Source organism: Macaca nemestrina, chromosome X (assembly GCF_043159975.1).
Source record: "Macaca nemestrina isolate mMacNem1 chromosome X, mMacNem.hap1, whole genome shotgun sequence".
Lineage (NCBI taxonomy): Eukaryota > Metazoa > Chordata > Mammalia > Primates > Cercopithecidae > Macaca > Macaca nemestrina.
In genome coordinates this window covers 48252535-48277193 of record NC_092145.1, presented here as the reverse complement: position 1 = coordinate 48277193, position 24659 = coordinate 48252535, and the positions used below count along the sequence as shown (strand labels likewise).

The 24659-nt window shown below is 35.4% G+C and overlaps 1 protein-coding gene across 6 annotated transcripts in view; it reads right to left on the bottom strand.

The window, feature by feature from the left end:
* LOC105490439 (RNA binding motif protein 41) overlaps window positions 1-24659 on the bottom strand; it is a 54536-nt gene that overhangs the window by 6416 nt on the left and 23461 nt on the right. For 5 of the 6 annotated variants that reach the window (XM_071088455.1, XM_011756048.3, XM_071088457.1 and 2 more), the window contains 2 exons: window positions 19204-19607; window positions 247-394 (listed from right to left, as the gene is read on the bottom strand). In XM_071088455.1, the coding sequence (XP_070944556.1) occupies window positions 247-394; window positions 19204-19607 (552 nt within the window). The remainder of the gene's footprint in view (window positions 1-246; window positions 395-19203; window positions 19608-24659) is intronic. The other variant, XM_024795618.2, reaches the window with a different exon arrangement.

Genomic DNA, 24659 nt, shown 5'->3' with positions numbered 1-24659 from the left:
GATTTTGGTAGGGTAAGAAGGAAGTACCAAGACTGGGAAAACCTGAGGACACTGGGGTAGTGTGGCCATGCACTGTCAATGGAGGAGAGGAAAGAGAAAGAAATACTGAAAACATATTTTTTGTTCCTTCTCTTGTTCTCACATGCTGTGGAGAAATCAAAGGACTATATCTAAATTAGAGAGGTTATAGGTAGTCTCTAGCGAACTGAGGGGCAACTGAGTAATCATCTGGATGAAACTACTTACTGGGAAAGGTGACAAAAGCCTGGCCCCTCATTCGTCCAGTCATCATTCGGAATTGAATTGGAGGTCCTTTTTTCTCCTGGAACCGAGCGAACAATGACACAAGATCTCTTTCAGTCACCCGAGGGCTAAGGTTCTTCAGGTATAACACCTAAAACAAATTGAGAATCAACCAAAATATCATAAAAAGGAGGTAAGGCAATTCTTTTTTTTTTTTTCTTTTTGAGACAAGTCTCACTCTGTCACCTAGGTTGGAGTGCAGTGGCGCAATCTCGGCTCACTGCAATCTTGGTCTCTTGGGTTCAAGCAATTCTCATGCCTCAACCTCCCCAGTAGCTGTGATTACAGTCATACCTGGCTAATTTTTGTATTTTTAGTTGAGATGGGGTTTTACCATGTTGTCCAGGCTAGTCTCGAACTCCCAACCTCAGGTGATCCACACGCCTTGGCCTCCCAAAGTGCTGGGATTACAGGCGTGAGACACCATGCCCAGCCGTAAGGCAATTCTTTCATTATGATTACAATTAGTTTCACATAAAAATGGTGGATTGAACACATTCATTTAATTTCATTCCATCCAGAAAACTCTCTAAAACTATGGGCACTTAAAAAAAAAACAAAAAACACAAACTAACAAGGTCAGGAGGAACAAGAAAAGGAGACAACAGCAATAATAATCTGGAAGATGAAAAATAATTGGATGAGCAGGAACCAACTCAGCACACTGAAGAAAGTTGAATTTTAAACTGGTAGTGGAGAAAGCCAAGAACACACCTGTCACCACTTAAGAATCCTTAAATACAGGAACTGATAATTTCACTTACTTTCAGAAATAAATGTGAAGGGATGGGGTTAAAATAAGGCAGGTCAGTTGAAAGCTGTCTAAAAGCCAATATGATTTTTAAATACCCTCCCTCACAACATGCTATGGGGTAAAAGATAACTTGCCGACTCTGGTAGAATACTTGAGGCTCATTGTCAGAAGATGGGGAATGCCATACATGGCTGAAGATGTGAACCCTGTTTCTGAAAGCAAGGAGACTAAGAGAACGAATGCATACTAAATGTTGAGGTCCTCCCAGACCTTTTCTGCCATTTGGCTCCTAGAATGCTGGTAGTACCCTCATAAGAAAGATTTCGGAACAGTCTTCTCTGGGAAAACTGGTAAGTCCTAGGAGGAAATATATAAAAACACGGACTTGGGATAAGGAATTTATCTAACAAATGGTCCAGCCAGACCACTTTAAAGTGAAGCTCAAAGTCAACAAGTACCACTTGTGTGCTCAGAGATTCCAATCTGCTTTTTAGTTCCTACTTATAAAGTTGGGCATCGATTATCAGGCATCTTAGGAAATCCTCTAATGTGAAAGAGAGAACACAACAAACAAAGAAAAGAAAGCAAATAGGAAAAAACTTCAACAAACCATAACTAATATCCTCAGAAAAATAAGAGAAATTATTCTACCTATTAGGCATGGGAGGGTGGGTGCGGTGGCTTACCCCTGTAATCCCAGTGCTTTGGGAGGCTGAGGTGAGAGAATCGCTTGAGTCCAGGAGTTTGAAATCAGTCTGGGCAACACAGTGAGACACTGTCTTTACAAAAGAGACAGAGTGGCATGTGCTACTTGTGAGCAAACAGCATGCACCACTACACCTGGCCAATTTTACAAGTCCCAGCTATTTGGGAGGCTGAGGCAGGAGGATTACTGGAGCTCAGGAGTTTGAGGCTGTAGTGAACTACGATCACACCACACCACCACACTCCAGCCTGGGCAACAGAGTGAGACCCTGTCTCAAAAAACAACAACAACAACAAAAAAAAAACAAACAAAAAAACAATTCAAGAGAACAAAAATGAGCTCTTATATGTGATTGAACTTAAGATGTTATCAGCTTAAAACAAATTGTTTTACCATGACCTATACCTATAAAAGACATACAGAGGAAAATGGGAAAGATATAAAAGTATATCACTACAAAAAAAACCCCAATGAACCATAAAGGAAGACAGCTGAGAGGGAGAGACAAAAGAGGTACAAGAGAGACAGAAAACAATTAACAAATGGCAATAGTAAGTCCTTTGCTAGCAATAATTACATTAAATATTAATAAACTCCCCAAAAGACAGAGTACCTGAATGGATAAACAAAATCCAACTATAAACTATATGCTAGCTATTCTATAAGGCCAGGATTACCCTGAGACCAACCTAGACAAAAACATTATAAGAAAAATACAGACCAATATCCTTAATAAACAGATGTAAAAATCCTCAACAAAATATTACCAAACCAAATTCAACAGCACATTAAAAAGATCATACACAATGACCAAGGGGGATTTATCCCTGGGATGCAAGGATGATTCAACACACAAAAATTGATCAATGTAATTCAACACATTAACAGAACAAAATATAAAAATTACACGATCTCAATAGATGCAGACAAAGCATTTGACAAAATTCAACACTGTTTCATGATGAAGACACTCAACTACTAATAGAAGGAATTTACTTCAACATAATAAAGGCCATATATGTAAAGTCCACAGCTAACATAATATTCAGTATTTAAAAACTGAAAGCTTTTCCTCTAAGATCAGGAACAAGGCATGGATACCTACTCTCACCACTTCTATTCAACATAGTACTGGAAGTTCTAGCCAGAGCAAATAGGCAAGAAACAGAAACAAAATGCATCCAAATCAGAAAGAAAGAAGTAAAATTATCTCTGTTCACAGTGAAATGATCATCCATGTAGAAAACACTAAAGATTCAACAACAACAAAAAATTAGACATCAGTAGAATAGGGAAAAGCTGAAAGTTTTTCCTCTAAGAACTGGCAGAAGACAACAATGCTCACTCTCACCACTCTTATTCAACACAGTAGTGAAAGTCTTAGCTAGAGCAATTAGACAAAGGAAAGACATAAAAGGCATCCAAAGTGAAAAGAAGGAAGTGAAATTGTCCCTGTTTGCAGACAACATGATCTTATATACAGAAAAACCTAAAAATAACCTAAAAGAGTCTACCAAAAAGCCCTTAGAACAGATATACAAATTCCATACAGTTGCAGGATACAAAATCAACAAACAAAACTCAGTAGCGTTTCTATATATGAACAGCAAACTAGCTGAAAAAGAAATCAAGAAGGCAATCTCATTTACAATAGCTACGAAAAGCAAAATAAAATGCCTAGAAATGAATTCAACCAAGGAGGTAAAAGTCCTCTACAAGAAAAACTACAAAATACTGATGAAAGAAAAGTGAAGAGGACACAAACAGAAAGACATTCCATGTTCATGGATTGAAAGAACATTGTTAAAATGACCATACTATCCAAAGCAACCTACAGATTTAATGCAATCCCTATCAAAATACCAATTACACTCTTTATAGAAAAAGAAAAAAAATCTTAAAATTTGTATGAAACCACAAAAGACTCTGAAGCCACAGCAATCCTGAACAAAAATAACAAAGCGGGAGGAACTGCACTACCAGACTTCAAAATGTACTACAAAACTGTAGTAACCAAAACAGCATGGTACTGGCATAAAAAGAGACACATATAACCATGGAACAGAATAGGTAACTCAGAAATTGACCCACGTATCTACAGCCAACTAATATTTTAATAAAGGCACCAAGAACATCAGTCGGAGAAAGACAGTCTCATCGATAAATGGTGCTGAGAAAACTGGATACCTATATGCATGAAGAATGAAACCAGACCCCTAACTCTTACCCTATACAAAAATCAACTCAAAATAGATCAAAGACCTAAACGTAAGACCTGAAACTATAAAACTACTAGGAAAAAACATAGGGGAAACATTTCAGGACACTGGTCTGGGAAAAGATTTTATGAATAAGACCTCAAAAGCACAGGCAACAAAAGCAAAAATAAACAAATGGGATTATATTAAACTAAAATCTTCTGCAAAACAAAGGAAACAACAGAGTGAAAAGGCAACCTACGGAATGCAAGAAAATATTAGCAAACTACTCACCCAACAGGGGATTAATATCCAGACTATACAAGGGACTCAACATCTTAACAGCATCAAAACAAACAACCTGATTTAAATTTAAAATGGGCAAATGATCTAAACAGCTATTTCTCCAAAGAAGACATACAAATTGCCAACAAATATATGAAAAAATACTCAACATCACTAATCATCAGGAAAATGCAAATCAAAACCACAATGAGGCATCATCTCATTCCAGTTAGGATGGCTACTACTGGAAAGACAAAAGTTAACAAATGCTGGTGAGGATGTGGAGAAAAGTAAATTCTTATAGACTGTTGGTGGGACTGTAAACTTTTACAACTACTATGGGAAACAGTATGGAGGTTCCCCAACAAACTACAAATAGAACTACTATACGATCTAGCAATCCCACTACTGAGAATTTATCCAAAGGAAAGGAAATCAGTATATTGAAAAGACAACAGCATTCTCATATTCATTGCAGCACTTTTCACAACAGCCAAGATATGAAATTAACCTGGGTGCCCAACAATGCGGTATATATACACCGTGGAAAACTATTTAGCCATAAAAATAATGAAATTCTGTTATTCAGAGCAACATGGACGGAACTAGAGAACATTATGTTTAGTGAAATAAGCCAGGCACAGAAAGTTAAACACTGCAGGTTTTCACTTATACGTGGGAGCTAAAAAGAATTGATTTCATAGAAGTAAAAACTAGAACAGAGTGTACTAGAGGCTGTGAAGGGTAGGAGGAAGGAAAGGATAGGGAGAGACTTGTAAAAGATGTAAAATTACAGTTTGATAACACGAACAAGTGCTAGTGTTCTATACCACTGTAGAATGGTTATAGTTAACAATAATATATTATATAGTATCGAATAGCTAGAAGAAGGATATTGAATGTTCCCAATGTGAAGAAATGATAAATGCTTAAGGTGGTAGATAAGCTAATTAACCTGATCTGTTCACTATATATTATATGTATCAAAACATCACTATGTACCCCATAAATATGTACAATTATTATATGTCAATTTAAAAACTTTAAAAAGAAAATAAATAAAATAATAAATCAAGGTTCACAAGTGCAGCAATCAAGACATTAATTTTTCTCCCTTGGGTACTTTGCAGCTGAGACAAGCTGCCACCTGGTGAATGGTGGTACCATGTTTATTTGGCCCATAGTTCAAATAGCTTCAATGGAAGACCTCTTGAGAACATCACTTTTCTGTTTTAATTATACCATTTTATTATTGGCATGGAATTATGACTATATTAATGGAAATAATAAAGAAAAAAATTAACCAAAAAAGTTAGAACGAATTAACAAATTCAGTAAAGGTGCAGAATAAAAAATCAACATAGAAAAATTCAGTTGTGGTTTCTATACACTATCAATGAACCATATGAAGAGGAAATTAAGAAAGATATCCCATTTACAATGGTATTGAAAAGAATACAATACTGAAGAAAGAACTTAACCAAGGAGGTGAAAGACTTGTACACTGAAAACTACAAATGTTGCTGAAAGAAATTAAAGAAGACACAAATAAATGAAAAGGTATCCTGTGTTCATGGATTAGAGGACTTAATATTAATATATCCAAACTATCCAAAGCAGTTGACAGATTTAATGCAATCTCTATCGAAGTCCCAATGGCATTTTTTACAGAAATAGAAACAACAATCCCCAAATTCATACAGAACCACAGATGATACCAAATAGCCACAACAATCTTAGGAAAGAACAAAGCTAGAGGCCACTTTCTTATTTCACAACATATTACAAAGCTACAGTAATCAAAACAGTATGGTACTGGCATAAAACTGGACACATAGGTCAATGGAACCAATCTGAGAGCCTAGAAATAAACCCATGAAGCTACAGTTAATTGATCTTCTACAAATGTGCCAAGAAAACAATATGAGAAAAAGATAGTCTGTTTAACAAAATGAGAAGACAAGACAGCAACATGCTAACTAATGAAATTGGACCCTTATCTTATGCCATACACAACAGTCAATTCAAAATGGATTAAAGTTGTAAATATACGACCTGAGACTGTAAAACTCCTAGAAGAAAACATAGAGGAAAAGCTTCTTCACATTAGTCTTGGCAATGATTTCTTTGATATGACACCAAAACCACATGCAACAAAGCAGACATAGATAAGTGGGACTACATCAAACTAAAAAGCCCTGCACAGCAAAGGAAACAATAGAGTGAAAAGGCAACCTATGGAGTAACAGAAAATACTTGCAAACCATATTTAATATCTAAAATGTATATGGAACTCTACAACTTGATGGCAAGAAAACAACCTGATTAAAACATGGGCAAAGGACTTAAATAGACATTTCTCCAAAGAGATACAAATAGCCAACAGGTATATGAAAAGATGCTCAATATTACTAATCAACAGACAAATGCAAATGAAAAACACAGTGAGATACCACATACCTGTTAGGATGGCCATTATGAAAAAAAAAAAAAAACAAAAAAACAGAAAATTACAAATGTTGGCAAGGATATGAAGTTGGAACCCTTGTGCACTATTGGTGGGAATGTAAAGTGGTACAGCTGCTATGAAGAACAGCATGGAAATTCCTCCAAAAATTACAATTAGAACTATCATACACTCCAACAATTCCATTTCTGGGTATTCATCCAAAAGAGCTGAAATTTGTATCTCAAAGAGATATATGCATTCCTATGTTCACCCAAGCAATATTCACAAGTCAACAGTTGGAAAAACCTAAATGTCCATTGACTGATGAATAGATAAAGAAAATGTGGCATATAAATACAATGGGGGCTCGGTGTGGTGGCTCACGCTTATAATCCCAGCATTTTGGGAGGCTGAGGCGGCCAGATCATGAGCCTTTGAGAGCAGCCAGGAGTTTGAGACCAGCCTGGCCAACACAGTGAAACCCCATCTCTACTAAAAATGCAAAAAATTAGTTGGGTGCAGTGGCGAGCGCCTGTAATCCCAGCTACATGGGAGGCTGTGACAGAATTACTTGAACCTGGGAGGTAGAGGTTGCAGTGAACTGAGATCGGGCCACTATACTCCAGTTCAGGCCACAGTGCCAGACTCTGTCTCAAATAAATAAACAAAATAAATACAATGGAATATTATTTAGCCTTAAAAAAGTAGGAAGTCCTATATGTCATTATGCTATACCACGAATGAAACTCGAGGACTATAGGCTAAGTGAAATAAGCCACTCACAGGACAAATATTGTATGATTCTACTTACTGAAGTATCTAAAGTAGTAAAATAGAAAGCAGAATGGTAGTCACCAGGGCTGGGGGAAGGAGGAAATGGGGAGTTGCTGTTCAATAGGTATAAAGTTTCAGTCATGCAAGATAAAAAAGTTCTACAGGTTTGCTGTACAACATTGTGCTGATTGTTGACAACATTGTATTGCACACTTAAAAATTTGTTAAGAGGATAGATCTTGTGTTTTTAAAACACAATTTTAAAAAAATAGAGGAGGAAAAAAAAACCTCATACATTACGTAGCATTAGTTATATCCTTTATAGCTTAAAGGAATTATGGAAGAATTCAGACAGAAGCAGCAAAAGCAGAGCAAGCAAATATACCTCTCTTAAATGACTTAAGTACTGAAAGGTATAAATAAATATATTAAATATTGTTAACAAGCAGTAGAATCTTTAAGTCTCAAAATCTTTAAAACCTGGATATTAACATATTTAGCATTTATGTATGTTCGTATCTTAAAGGCAAGGGCATAGAATAACTGACTTGCCTATGCTCTCAAATACTAACCATGAAAATACCAAATTAAATAACCATAGAAAGGGGTATGTGAAAACAAACTTCAAGTTTCTCATCCATTAGGAAAGACCCATACTAAGACTGTTCCCTTTGATATGAATTTTTTTTTTTTAGACGGAGTTTCACTCTTGTTGCCCAAGCTGGAGTGCAATGGTGTGATCTCGGCTCACTGCAACCTCCACCTCCCAGGTTCAAGCGATTCTCCTGCCTCCTGTTATCCCCAGTAGCTGGGATAACAGGTGTGCGCCACCACACTCAGCCAATTTTTTGTATTTTTAGTAGAAATGGGGTTTCACCATGTTAGCCAGGCTGGTCTCGAATTCCTGACCTCAGGTGATCCGCCTGCCTCGGGCTCCCAAAGTGCTGGGATTACAGGTGTGAGCCACCACACCTGGCCAATATGAACATGTTTTAAAAAATAAAGAGGACTTCTGGTTGAGGTGGCTCTGTCAGTTCTTGCTGGGATGCATCCCCTCTGCATACATACACACATAAGTGCAGACTTGTATGTATGTATGAATGTATCCACAACATACATAACACACACACACCCACACACCCACACACACATACGCACACAGATACAGCTAGGTTCAAAAACAAGATAAAGCTGTGAAAAAGAAAAACAGAGCCTCCAAGTGATAATAGAACATAAAGCTCTTCCTGGTATCCCTATGCAATACATGGTATTATTTTACATGTTTTCACCTTTATATAATATAGTCCTTTATATAAACAATATGCATTCTTCTACAGCTACATTTTTAAAAACTTTAAAAATGGATTTTAAGTTTAGAACAGTTTTGGATTTATAGAAAAACTGAGAATAGAGAGAACTCCCATCTACCCCATGATTTTCCCTGTTATTAATATCTTACATTAATATGTTCATTAATTGTTACAATTAATGACCTAGTATTGACATATTATTATTAACTAAAGTCCATAGTTTAGATTTCCTTAGTTTCAACCTAATGTTCTTTTTCTGTTCCAGGATCTAGGTTACATTACATTTAGACCGGGGTTATGGATTATTGGGAAGAAAACCACACAGGAGAAGTACAGTTTTGATCACATAATGTTAAACATACATACAATCAATATGATTCATCAATATGATTAACAACTATTGATATTGGCCTTAATCACCTGGCTTAGGTAGTGTTTGTCAGGTTTCTTCTTGCAAAGTTACTCTTTTTTCCTGCTTTCCCTTCCTGTACTCTTTTGGAAAGAAGTCATTATGAGCAGCTCAAAACTAAGCAATGGGGAGTTATGCTCTCCCTCCTTGAGGCAGAGTATCTACACAAATTGCATGAAATTCTTTTTCATGGGAGGTATATATTTCTTTTCCTCTATATATTTGTTTACTCAATCACTTATTTATATCACCTGGACTCATGGATGTTTATTCTATACACTGTATTATCCAACATTATTTTAGTTTATTGCACAAATTGTTCCAGCTTTAGTCATTGGAAGCTCTTTCATTTGGCTCCTGTATTCCTTTGCAATACCAATGTCAAAAAACAACATAAAATCACGTCAAAGAACAATAAAATAATGATTTTAAGATAATGATTTATTTTATTTTAGTTTGTTGCACAAATTGTTCTGGCTTTAGTCATTGGAAGCTCTTTCATTTGGCTCCTGTATTCCTTTCAAATACCCCTAATGTCAAAAAACAACATAAAATCATCATGTCAAAGAACAATAAAATAACGATTTTATACTGTTGTTCTTTTTAGCACTTCCTTACTTTCTGGCACTACAAGATGCACAAGGCTCATCTTGTATATTTCTTGCCCCAGTATTAGAAGCAGTCATTTCTCTAAGGAGCCTCGGTTCATTTTATTAGAGAATGGTATTAGAAACCAAGATAAGGATGCCGTGCAAGCTCATTGATACTGGTGTGTCCTTTCATTTGTGTCCTTTCAGCTCACAGAACAAAAAATATGTATTTATACTAATCCATGTATATATAAACACATATAAATATTTCTATATGTAACCACTTATATCTATATTAAGTTAAACATGAGTTCATCCTGATGTCTCCAACTGTAAACCATTATCACATGGATCATTTCGGCATCCTCCCTTTACTTATCTGTAGATTGCAACAGTGAGAAACCTGGCTCCCATCATCTGCCATCCATTTACTTAATTGCTCCATTCCATTATGCATGTATAACAGTATCAGAATTATTACTCCCTAAGTAACCAGTACCCAGGGACATAACCTTATCAACAAGGATACCGTGCTTATGTGAAGTTCCATTTGCTTTTAGTCTTTCAGACTCCACGTGTTTCCAAAGATGCTTAGTTCAGCGTCTTTTCCCCTATCCCTTCAACGAGGTTGTTTTACATGTTTGTAATACAGTTTGACTCTCTTCTTGCTGTCTGCATCCTTTCCTAGGGTCCCTCAACCTCCTAAATGAGTTTTTAACATTTGTATACATTAGGTGTAACTCTCTGTGCTATGTAGTTTAATGGGTTTTGACAAATGCATGTCTTGCCTCTACAACTACAGTATTATACAGAATAGTTTTACTGCCCTAAAGATTCCCTGTGTTTCATCTATTCCTCCCTTCTCCATTCCCCTCAAACCCTTGGCAGCCATTTATCACCTTACTGTCTAGCTTTCCCTCTTCCAGAATGTCATATAATGTAATCATACAATATGCAGTCTTTCCATACTAGCTTCTTTCAGCTATTAAGATTAATATTCATATTAATCTAAAGTTCCTCTATGTCTTTTTGTGGCTGGACCGTGAATTTCTTTTTATTGCTGAATTATATTCCATTGTATAGATCTGCCACAGGTGAATGTATCCATTAACCTATTGGAGGACATCTTGACTGCTTCCGGTTTTTGGCAATTATGAATAAAGCTACCATGAACATTCACATGGCAGTTTTTGTCGAACACAGGCTTTTCAAATCAACTGGGTAAATAAGTAGGAATGCAGTAGTTGGACTGTGTGGTAAAATAATGTTCAGCTTTGTAAGAGGTGGCCAACCTGTCTTCCAAAGAGGTTGTATTCCCACCAGCAATGAATAAAAGTCCCAGACTTCATGACTATGAAATATACCCATAAAAAACAAACAAACAAACAAACAAACAAAACACTGCAGCTGGGCACAGTAGCTCATGCCTGTAATCCCAGCACTATGGGAGGCTGAGGCGGGCAAATCACTTGACGTCAGGAGTTCGAGACCAGCCTGGCCAATACAGTGAAACCTCATCTCTACTAAAAATACAAAATTAGCTGGGCGTGGTGGCTCGCACCTGTAGTCCCAGCTACTTGGGAAGCTGAAGCAGGAGAATTGCTTGAACCCAGGAGGCGGAGGTTGCAGTGAGCTGAGATTGCACCACTGCACTCCAGTCTGGGAAAGAGAGAGAGAGAGAGAGAGAGAGAGAGAGAGAGAGAGAGAGAGAGAGAGAGAGAGAGAGAGACTCTGCCTCAAAACACAAAACAAAACAAAACTGCACTTGTATCTTCTACATCTATAATTTTTTAAAAAAGTTCCTGTTGCTCTGCATCCTGAACAGAATTTGGTATTGTCAGTTTTATTGTGGACTTTAGCCATTCTAGTAGGTGTTTAGCGGCATTTCTTATTTTTCAGTTCTCTGATGATAAATAAAGATGAGCTTCTTTTTGCATACTTATTTGCTATGTATATATCTTCTGTGGTGAGGAGTTTGTTCTTATTTTTACCCATTTTTTAAATTGAGTTGTTTTAATACTGTTGAATTTTGGGAATTCTTTGTGTATTTTGGATACAAGTTTTTTATTAGATGTGAGTTTTGCAAATATTTTTCTAGTCTGTGGCTTGTCTTCTGAGTCTCTTAAAAGTGTTTTTCATATAGCAGAAGTTTATAATTTTAATAAAGTCTGACTTATCAATTGTTCCATAAATTGTACTTTTGGTGATATGTCTGATAAATACATTATCAAACACAAGGTCACTTAGCTTTTAATCTTTTTCTTCTAGAAGTTTTATAGTATTGTGTTTTATATTTAGGTCTATGACTATTTCAAGTTAATTTTTATGAAAGATGTAAGGTTTGTATCTAGATTCATTTTTTTTTTTACATGTGGATATTCAGTTGTTCTAGCACCATTTGTTGAAAAGACTATTCTTTCTCCACTAAACTGTCCTTGATCCCTTGTCAAATATTAATTTACTATATTTATGTGGGTCTAATCCTTGGGTCTCCATTCTGCTCCATTGATCTGTGTGTCTTTTTTTCCCCCATCAACACCACGCCACGCTACTTGATTACAGTAACTCTTGAAGTTGGGTAGTGTCAGTCTTCCAAATTTCTTCTTCTTTTTCAGGGGTGTGTTACATGTTCTGGGTCTTTTGTCTTCTCATATAAACTTAGAATCAGTTCCTAAATATACACAAAATAACATGCTGGGATTTCGTTGGGATTGTGTGGAATCTACAAATCAATTTGAGAAAGAACTAATATCTTAACAATATAAAGTCTTTCAATCCAAGAACACAAAATGTCTCTGTGTTTATTTATATCTTAATTTTTCATCAGTTTTACACTTTTGTGCATATAGAACCTGTACATACTTTGTTAAATTTATACCTAAGTATTTCATTCTTTTTTGGTGCTATTGTAAACAGTGTTGTTTTTAATTTCAAATTCCAGTTGTTCATTTCTGGTATAGAGGAAAGCAACTGACTTCTGTGAACAAACCTTGTAACCTCCAAGCTATACTAATCTACTAGTTCCAAGAGTTGTTTGTTTTTTGGCTGATTCTTTGGGATTCTCTACACAGACATATATGTTACTTGTGAACAAAGAGAGTTTTAGTTTTTCCTTCCCAATCTGTATTCTTTTAATTTCCTTCACTTGTTTTACTGCTGTAGCTGGTACTTCTAGTACGGTGTCAAAAAGAAGTGGAGAAAGGGGACATTTTTGCCTTTTTTCTGATCAAAGGGGAAAGCATCCAGTTTCTATTAAGTATGATGTTAGCTGTAGGGTGTTGTAGTTATTTTTTATCAAGTTGAGGATGTTATACTCTATTCCTAATTTGCTGAGAGTTTTTATCATGAATCGATGTTCAGATATTTCAAATGTTTTTCTACATCAATTGAAGTGACCACATGATTTTTCTTCTTTAGTCTACTGATGTGGCGGATTAATTGAATTTCAAATGTTGAACCTATGGTGGATATCTGGAATAAATCATATTTGATTATAGTATGCAATTATTTTTATACATTATTGAATTTGATTACGTAACATTTTGATTTCTCAATCAATATTTCAATCAAATGTTTTGATTTTCCTAACATAAAGGATTTTTGCTTTTATACACATGAGGGATACTGTCTGTAGTTTTTTTTTTCATCGTAATGTCTTTATCTGGTTTTGGTACTAAGCTAAGGCTGGTCTCATGAGTTAAGAAGTGTTCCCTCTGCTTTTGTTTTCTGAAAAAAGATTGTAAAAAATGAGTATTATTTTATATGCTTCCATTTTCACCCTTCTCTTAGCCATATCAATTGTACTTCTTTATATAATTGTTTTTTAGTAATTGCCTTAGAGTTTGCAATATACATTTACAACTGATCTAAGTCCACTCTCAAATAAAACTATACCACTTCATGGATAGTGCAAATACCTTATAACAAAGACAAATTTGTATTTATATATACACTAATTCTTGCAACCTATCCCTGATATCACTGTTACTCATTTCACTTATCTGTATACTATAATTATCCAACACATTCCTATTATTACTTTGAAAAGTTTTATTCTGGATTGTTTTAAAATAAGAAAATAAAAGATTTTATTTTACCTTAATATATTCTCCTATGCTCTTTCTTTATGCAGATCTGAGTTTCTGACCTATATAATTTTGCTTATCTCTGGAGAACCTTTTTCAAAAGCATTTTTTTTTTCCTACAAGGTGGGATTTACTGATGAAAAATTCCCTCAGTTTTGTTTGTCTGAGAGTCTTTTATTATTTTTCCTTCACTTTTGAAGGATTTTTTTTTTTTTTTGCTGGATAAATAATTCGAGGTGGGTGTTTTCTTTTTACTTTTGACACAAATATTTCACTGTACTCTCTTGCTTGCACAGTTGCTGATGAGAAATGTAATTCTTATCTTTGTTTTTATATAGGTGAAGTGTTTATTTTCTCTGACTGGTTTTAAAATCTTTTCTGTAGTTTAAAATGTCTTTCTGTAGTTTGAACATGATATGCTTAGGTGTAGTTTTGGTATTTATCCTGCTTGGTGTTCTTGGAGCTTCCCAGATCTGTAGTTTTTTATCTGCTATTAATTTTGGAAAATTCTCAGCCATTACTACTTCAAATATTTCTTCTCCTTTTTCTCTTCTCCTTTTGGTATTCCAGTAACATGTATGTTATACTCTGAAATTGTCCCATAGTTCTTGGATATTCTGTTCCTTTTTTTTCAGTCTTTTTTTTCTTTGTATTTCAGCATGAGAAATTTTTATTGCCATGTCTTCAACCTTACTGATTCCTTCCTTGGCTGTTTCCAACTTACTGATGAGCCTATCAAAGGCATTCTTCATTTGTTACAGTGTTTTTTATTTCTAGCATCTCCTTTTGATTCTTTCTTAAAATTTCTCTCTGTTTACATTAGCCGTCTGGTCTTGCATGTTATCTACTTTTATTCATGGCCTACTTAGTATATTAATCATGGTTATTTTAAATTCCACATCTGATAATTCCAAAACCTGTGTCATATCTGAATTTGGTTCTCATGCTTGTTTTGTCTTTTCAGACTGTGTTTTTTTTTTTTTTTTCTTAGCATACGTTATAATTTCTTTTGTTGAAAACTGGACATGATCTATCAAGTAATAGGAACTGATCCAAAGAGGCCATTAGTATGAGGTTTTATGTTAATCTGGCCAGGAGTTGGGCTGTGCTTAATGTTTGCTGTAGCTGTAGGTGTCAGAAGTTTCTGTTTCTTCTAGTGTCTTTTTGTCTCCCTTGTTTCCTTTAGATTTACAAACAAAACAAAACAAAACAAAAACACCTCTTTAAATAGAGTCTGATCCTTGCAGGTCTTTCAGCTATAATCCACGGTTATTATACTGAAGCCCTGTTGATGTAGTAGCAAGGTGCGGAAGGGGAGACATTCTCTAATCCTATGATGAAGTCTCAATCTTTTAGTGTGCCTGTGTCTCCAGCCTGTAACCTTCATAAGCATTTAACAGCTTTTTTTCTCTCTTAGATGAGACAGGAAAGCTAGAAGAGCCTGGAGTTGGATAAGGCTTTGGTAAAGTTGTTCTCCTTGCTGGGTGGCCCTTTGCTAAGCAGAAAGTTCTGGATAATGATAATGTTTCCTCTCTCCATGCCAGAAACAGATATTTTTTCTTAGCTCTAGTGCCTTTTGCTCCTGATAAGCAAATCTGGGATGTGATTTTCTGTAACTGCCTGTTTCTTCAGATTTCAGGATTACAGTTTACCCTGTGACTTAAATTTTCTGCTGGGTCTAAGAAAAGTTATTAGTTATTGATTTTTAGTTTGTTCATCTGTTTTTCTTATCGTAAGACAGGAGTGACGACTTCCAAGGACTTCACATGTTGAAGCTGAAACTAGAAATTTGCAACTAGCTATTTTTATTCAAAATTATGTTTGTGAGTTTCATCCAAATTGATACCTATAATTCTATTTCATTCATTTTCTCTACTGTGTAGTATTCCATTTTATAAACATACTATGTTTTATCTATACTCCCGCTGATGAACAATGCTACAACAAGCATCATTATAACATCTCCTAATGTGCATGTCTAAGAGTTTCTCCAGGATAGATAATGAAGAATGAGACTGCTGACTTACAGTGTATGAACATCTTCAATTTTACTAGATATTGCCATGATGTTCTTGGAAGTGGCTGTATTCATTTATATTCCCCTGGAGGTATATTAGAGTTCTTATTGTTTCTTTCTTTTTCTTTTCTTTTTTTTTTTGAGACAGAGTCTCGCTCTGTCACCCAGGCTAGAGTGCTGGAGTGCAGTGGCAAGATCTTGGGTCACCGCAACTTCCGCCTCCTGGGTTCAAGAGATTCTCATGCCTCAGCCTCCTGAGCAGCTGCGATTACAAGTGTGTGCCATCAAACTCAGCTAATTTTTAGCATTTTTAGTAAAGATGGGTTTCGCCACATTGGCCAGGCTGGTCTCAAACTCCTGACCTCAGGTGATCCATTGGCCTCGGCCTCCCAAAGTGCTGAGATTACAGATTTCTTATTGTTTCATCTGCTCACCAATACTTGGCATTGTCAGGCCTTTAAATATATGCCAGCATTCTAAGTACTAAATGTATATATCATAGTATAGATTTATTTTGCATTTTCTTGATTACTAATAAGATTTCTTAAGTTTATTGGCCACTGGTGTTTTTGCCTCCGTGAATTGCCTGTTATATCTGCTTTTATAAATACTTTCATTTTTATTGCATTGTTTGTATTTTTCTTATTGATCTGTAGGGAAGGATCTCCTTAAAATGATTCAAAAAGCACAAACCATTGAATAAAATACTGATAATCTGATAACATTACAATGAAAAACTTTTGCTCAACAAAAGACATCAGGAACAAATTTAAAAGGTAAGTCATCCAGTGGGCGAAGATATTTGCTAAACAACAGAAAGGATTCATATGCAGAATTTTGAAATAATCCCTATAAATATGAAAAAACAAATGATTAAATATTCAGCAAAGGAATGTAACAGGTAACTCACAGAAAGTTCCTGAAAGGCTAATAAATGTTAAGAATACATGCTTAACCTCACTGGAAATCAGAAACATGCAAATTAAAACAGTGAGATATCTTTTCAAGCTGATAAGGCTGGCAAAATAGTCTAATGCTCCAAAGTTTTGGCAAGAATGTGAAGAGGATCTCTGAAACCTTGTTCCATTAGAAATTGAGATATACACACCCTATATATCACAGCAATTCCACTCCCAGGTATATAACCTAGAACGATGATTCTTAAATTGTTACTCTCAGACCAGCAGGATCAGAATCTCTTGGGAACTTGTTGGAAATGCAAATTCTCAGGCCCCACTCCAGATCTACTGAGTCAAAAATTCTGGGGGTGGAGTCTAGCAATCTATGCTTTAATAAGCCCTCCAAGCAATTCTGATGCACACTAACATTCGAGACACTGTAATAGAATGACACCTTTCCAACACTTTTGATTGAGATCTACAGGAAGAACTGCATTCTTCATTGTGGTCCCACACACATTATCTCACATATACACAAACACATATAAAATAAAAGCTTTAAGAAACAGTAATTACCCTAACATACTGTATGGAACACTTTTTGATATTTTCTATTCTATTCAATTTCATTAACAAAACCCCATTGGTTTGTAACCTACTAATTGTAACCTAAGTTTGAAAAACACTGTCCTAGAAAAAGTCTGGCATATGCACAACAAGAGATGTACAATAATACTTGTTGCAGAATTAACTGTAACAGCAAAATAACAGAAAGAACAAATCTTCAGGAAAATGGATAAATATAATAAATGATGGTCTATTTCTACAATGGAATACTACATAGTTCCTTGTATCTTTAGAAATAAATTTCAAAAGCATTATGCATATCGAGTCAAAAAGGTTGTAGAATGATAGAGTATGTCATTTATATACTTTTAAAACATATAAAACCGTATGTTATTTGTGAATATATGGCTATGTAGTAAAAATATAAAAATGGGCATAGGAATTATAAATAGCAAATTCAGGATAGTGGTTACGTCTGGAAAGGATAAAGGAGAATGGGATTGGTGAGGAATATGTGGAAGTCTTCAGGAATATCTATAATGCTTTATTTTTTTTAATTAAGCAAATACAGAAAATATTAGGACTTGACAATGATTAATAAAAGTTGGCTGGCTACACAGGTATTTGCTATATTATTCTATATCACTTTTGGTATATTAATATTTCATAACAAAAAGTAAATAAAAACCAAGCTATTCTTGAACTAATAGCATAAATACCCCTGAACTATTAGAAATTCAGTCAGTCAAATAAACTGTTTTAATATCCCTCATCTAGAATGATTTTTTTTAATTCAGAGACAGTCAAAAACTAACATTATATTTTTGGTTTTGTTTTTTAAATTAGACACAACAAACTATATGCTCCAGGGGATTGTGTTGTCTCTTTGGGTAACACAGTAACGAAGAGTTTTCCATTCCAGATGTAACATATAACATGAATGTGAAATAATGATTTGATCAATAAAATAAGAATTATTTACAACGTTATTTAGTTATGCATTGGACAATTTCTTTTTTTTTTTTTTTTTTTTTTTTTTTTTGAGATGGGGTCTCGGTTTGTTGTCCAGGCTGGAGTGCAGTGGCATGATCTTGGCTCACTGCAATCTCCGCCTCCCAGGTTCAAGCAATTCTCTTGCCTCAGCCTCCTGAGTAGCTGGGATTATAGGCACGCACCACCACGCCCGGCTAATTTTTGTATTTTTAGTAGAGATGGGGTTTCACCATGTTGGTCAGGCTGGTCTCGAACTCCTGACCTTGTGATCCGCCTGCCTCAGCCTCCCAAAGTGCTTGGATTACAGGCATGAGCCACCACGCCCAGACTTGTTGGACAATTTCTTAAAGCTTATAGGACCTTTTTCACTTTGCTGCTTTGCCAACAGCAATTTAAGTCATATGTCATATGAAAGCCAGGTAGAGCATTCTGAAGAGAAGACTCATGTGGTAGCATATACCCTACTCACAACCAGGCAGTCAATTATTGGCTAATTCCAGAGGCACCATGGCTACCAGCTATGGTGGTCCTATGAACACTATTTTATTATTACATTGTAGGAAATTGGAGGTTACTTTTCCTTCAGTTCGGGGCTTCTAATGGGTATGGACTAGAGTCTTATCAACATTTCTTTAAAACGCTAAGGGTAATTCAGGACCTTAGCAAAGTACCAAGAACCTTATAGGAAATATGCTACTTATATAGTATGCAGAGAATGAATAGTCAAGGTCAAGGACAAACACAATCACTGTGCCTATATCATGATTCTTTGGTATAATCAAAGCTAATTTAAAAGTATTACTTTAGGTAGAGGTAAATAAAAGTGAAATCAACCCAGGTTGTTTTACTTGGTTTGGCCTATACCTTGTTTGGTTCCCCTGGATTATATGAAGAAAACATAGGAATTTTTCGGATCTCTTCCTCTGACAAACGATTTCTCTGGATTTCATCTTCTGGGACAAATTCTATTGGCTGCGTCAGCTTCTTAGGCCCAGTCCAACACTGCTCAGGTGAAAAATCAATAACATTTGCCACATGGAGACTGGGGCCTTTACCCTGTGCTGCCTGTTTTCCCTTGTCCTGGAGTAATGATGGGCTCTCAGCTGTGACTCTATCACCCACTGATGTAGCTGAGACCAGTGAGTGGGAAGCAAAGGGTTCACCTCTCATAAGTTGGAACTCTTCAAGACGTTTTTTCATTATCATCTCTTGGTAAAAACTTTCCAGGTTGTTCATGGGATCACCTTTGTTCTTCTTTTGGGGTTCATCTGGATCAAGACAAAGAGATAGGGAAGTTCTACAAAGCCTACCGATACAACTTTTGACAAATTAATAAAAATTAAATCCTGGACCTCAGATAAAGAAACACTGCTGGGGCAGGTCTTTACAACCTGTGACAAATGACAATGGTAAATAGTTATCTTATTACAGTATATTTCAAGCAAAACTATAGGCCAGAACTATGGTGAGGCAAGTGAGGCACCTAGGGTCATGCAAATATATGTACCTCTAATTGATAAGGACATTTAAAAAAAATAAGCAACATAGCACTACACTTCACAAAATTAATAATTCCTTAGTATCATCTAATACCAATGTTATGTTCAAATTGTCCTGATTCCGTCAAAGAATTTTTTTATACTTGTTTATTCAATTCAAAATCTAAAATAGCCTTTGGCTGTTATATCTCTTAAGATTCTTTTATTCTAAAACAGTGTCTCATCTCTCCCACCTCTCTATTTCATTTTCTCACTCATCCATTGATTAAATAAACTACATTTGTTCTATGAACAAATGAATTTGACTAATCATTTTCTGATGGTGCTGTTTAACTTGTTCCTTAATCCCTTCTATTTCTTGGCAGATAATCTATAACTATGCTACCTAATACAGTAGCCACTAGTCACATGTGTCTATTTACATTAATTTTTAAATATCAGTTCCTCAACTGAACTTAACAAATTTAAAGTGTTTGATAGTCACATGTGGCTAGTGGATACCATATTGGACAGAACAGATAAAAACTATTACATCATTTCAGAAAGTTGCATTGGACAGTGCTGATCTAAAGGTTTGATTAGGTTCAGGTTCAATATTTTTAGGAAAGAATCCTTTATAGATAGATATGTACTTCCTATTGTATCATGTCATAAGGCACATAATGTTTGGTGGTCCCATTTTTAGTGATACTGAAATTGATCAGTGGATTGTGGTGGTAGATGATATTAGTCTCATCCCTCCATTATTAAATTTTCCCATTCACCTTCCACCTAATGGGTTTTTTACATCCACTGATGACCATTACCTAGTTTATTAATTTATTAAGAGTTGCAAATCGTGGCTTTCCTAATTCTATTATTTCTTTTATGCTTATTATCTGTAATTCTATAATGAACTTACCGTCATCAACTATGTGGTTTCCCTAAATGTAGATCATATGGGAATGGCAGGATAAATGCTTGATTCTTTGCCATTATTTACCAATTATGAGAGTAAGAGTTGACACCTTAGAAATGTCTAATGGACGCCAGGCGCGGTGGCTCATGCCTGTAATCCCAGCACTTTGGGAGGCCGAGGCAGGCGGATCACAAGGTCAGGAGTTTGAGACCAGCCTGGCCAACATGGTGAAACCCCATCTCTACTAAAAATACAAAAATTAGCTGGGCATGGTGGCGGGCGCCGGTAGTCCCAGTTACTTGGGAGGCTGAGGCAGAATTGCTTGAACCAGGGAAGCAGGGGTTGCAGTGAGCCAAGATCGCTCCATTGCACTCCAGCCTGCGTGACAGAGTGAGACTCTGTCTCAAAAAAGAAAAAAAAAAAGAAATATCCAGTGGTGAAGAATGGTTATTTTTAGTATAATAATGAAATCGTGTATTTTCATATACTTTATTTGTGTCAATGAAACATAGTCATTATTCTTTTTAGTGGCCAAATTATCCCACTTAGGACCAGTGGGAGCCCCTTCAAATCGGCTCCTGTATTGCTTCCCGGCTTTCTAGCACAGCCAAATATCCTAAGCTCATCTTGCATACCTCCTAACTCAAACCTGGAATATATTTGTAAAGATCCTTGGTTCCTTTTAGTAGGAAGTGGTATTTAGAAACCAAAGTGTGTTGCTGGTGTGTGCAGAAGCAACTTCCAAGTTGCTGTTTCCAGGCCTTTTCAGTGGACAAAAGCTAGGACTTTTTTTTTTTTAATGATCCACTAGAACGGTTTTATTTTATTATTTTTTTAAATTTTACTTTAAGTTCTGGGATACATGTGCTGAACATGCAGGTGTGTTACATAAGTATACATGTGCCATGGTGGTTTGTTGCACCTATCAACCCATTATCTAGGCTTTAAGCCCTGCATGCATTAGGTATTTTTTGTCCTAATGCTCTCCCTCCCCTTTCCCCCCATCCCCCCGACAGACCCCAGTGTGTGATGTTCCCCTGCCTATGTCCATGTGTTCTCACTGTTCAACTCCCACTTATGAGTGAGAACATGCGGTGTTTGGTTTTCTGTTCCTGTGTTAGTCTGTTGAGCAAAAGGAACATTTTTTAAGAGAAAAGTAAACCATGAGTTTATATTAGTATTTCCAACTCAAATTTAAGATAACAAAATTTTTACTTAAACTCCTTTATTTTAGAGTTTTATCTCCTCTCATCTGCTTAAAATAATATTAGCAAAATTATTCATTAGCTTCTTCCTACAATATACTTACAGAATTTTAAAATGTCAATAACAATACTATCACCAATAAAACTGCTGAAAATAGTTTTATGTTTCTTTGCAGTTACTTGTGCCCTTAGAATATGGGTACCATTGGAAATATACAAATGTTTTAAAGTCACTATAAGTAATTGTTTTCTTTTGTTTTCCAATTGTGTGGTTATGCTACTAACTTTATTTATCATCAGGCTCATTTGCTTCAGGTTGTTTTTGAATTTTAGGGATTTTTACCTTTTTGATTAAACTTTTAAATGATGCAAAATATTTATATGGATCTAAAGTGAAACTGTTATAAAGCACTTTCACAGAAGTCTCACTTCCATCTCTGTCCCCTTTATCCCATTCTCTTCCTTCCCCATAAATAACAATTTTTTATTAGGTTTTGGCTTATGGTCCCATTGCTGCTTCTTTGAAAATATAAGCAAATAGGCATGTACACACATACATATAATTCATTAGTTATACCTCTGTCCTACATAAAAAGTAACTTACTATAAGCACTGGTTCTACAATTTACATTTGTGCACTTAACAATATATCCTGGAGATAGTTCCATATTAATGTGTAGAGCTCTTCTCATTCCTTCTTATAGCTGCACAGTACTCCATTGTGTGGATGTACCATAGTTTATTTAACTATTCCCCTCCTGACACACGTTGGTCTTATATCCAGTCTCATACTGTTAGGAATAATGTCCTGACAAACAGCTTTGTGCATACAGGATTTGGTATTTTTCAAGTATATGTTTGAAATAGATTCCCTGAAGTGAAACTGTTGAGACAAAGAGTAAATGTGTATGTAATTTTTCTATGTATTGTTAAATTTCACTCTGTAGGAGTTATACTATTCTATATTTCCACCAGCAAGGCATAGGAGTAGTTATGTAAGTATTTCCTAAGGCACAAAAAGCACTATCCATTAAGGAAAAGATTGATAAATTCAACTACATTAAAATCAAGAACTTCTGTTCATCAAAATGTCATAAAGAGATGGACCAAAAAATAAAAAAATAAAAAAAAAAACCCCACAGGATAGGAAAAGATATTTGCTACACACAGAATTATCAGAGAACTTAAATCTAAAATACATGAATAACTTCTACAAATCAATAAGAAAAAGATGAACAACCATTAGGAAAATGGGCAAAATACTGAAGAGATGCCTTACAAAAGAGGAAACACACATAGCTAATAAATATATGTGGGCCAGGCGTGGTGGCCGATGCCTGTAATCCCAGCACTTGGGAGGCTGAGGCAGCAGGAAAGTTCCTTGAGCCCAGGAGTTTGAGACCAGCCTGGGCAACATGGTGATACCCTGTCTCTAAATTAAAAAACAATAATAAAATAAATGTATACAAACGTGCTCATTCACATTAGAATTCAGGGAAATGCAAATTAGGAAAGGAACAAGATACTAATAGAAAACAAACATATTGGCAAAAATTAAAAAGAATGCCAACACTACATGTCAGTGAAGTCGTAGTGCAACTGGAACCCTCACATATGGTGGGAATGTGTACACACAGTGCAAATCAACATGACATCATTTACTAATGTCGAAGATACGATCAACATACAACCCATCAATTCTACTCCCACGTATATACCTTAGAAAAATGTAGGCATATATGCACCAGGACACGATAATAAGAATTTTCAGATCATTGCTATTTATAATTGCCCAGAGTTAGCAAAAATACAAATGTTCATCTAAGAAGAATTAATTATAAAATTCTGATATGTTTATATGATGAAGTACTATTATCCAAAGAAAGTCAACAAATTTCAGCTACATATGTCCAAGTGGACGAACTGATTAATACACTAAAAAATAATTAGGGATGCATCAATAAATAAGGATTCCTCCCTTTGTAGAGCTAAGTGAATTACATGGCATGTTAGAAGGTAGGAGTGCTATAAAAAAGAAAAAAATACAAGATAAGATTAGAAGAGCTATGGGGTGGTTGTAATTTTAAATGTTGGTCTGGATAGGTCACATTGAGAAGGTGCTATTTGAGTGAAGACCTGAAGAAAGCAAGGGCATCTATTATACTGATATTAGAGTGAGGTCTGAAGGTAGGAGTATGTCTCAAAAAACTAAAAAAGACTGAAATCATATAAAGTATGTTCTGTAACCACAACGGACATACATTAGTGATCCACTACTGTAAGAAATAGGGGAAAACACAAATATCTGGAAATTGAACAACAAACTTCTAAATAACCCATGGGTCAAAGAACTCATAAAGGAAATTTAAAAATATTTTGACCTCAATGAAAATGAAAACACAACATATCAAAATTTATGGATGCAGCTAAAACAATGCTGCATCCATATGACAGACACTTATAGCTTTAAATGCCTGTATTGAAAAAGAAGAATGGTTTCAAATTTAAAACCTGAGCTTCCAAGTTAGGAAACTAGAAAAAGAGTCAACTAAACACAAAGCAAGCAGAAGGAATAAAACAATAAAGATTAAGAAATAAATCAATGCAATAGAAAGTGGAAAAATAAAGAAAAATCAACAAAACCAAAAGCTGGTTCTTTGAAAAGTTTAACAAATGACAAACCTTTACCTAGGCTGAACAAGGAAGTAAGAGAGAAGA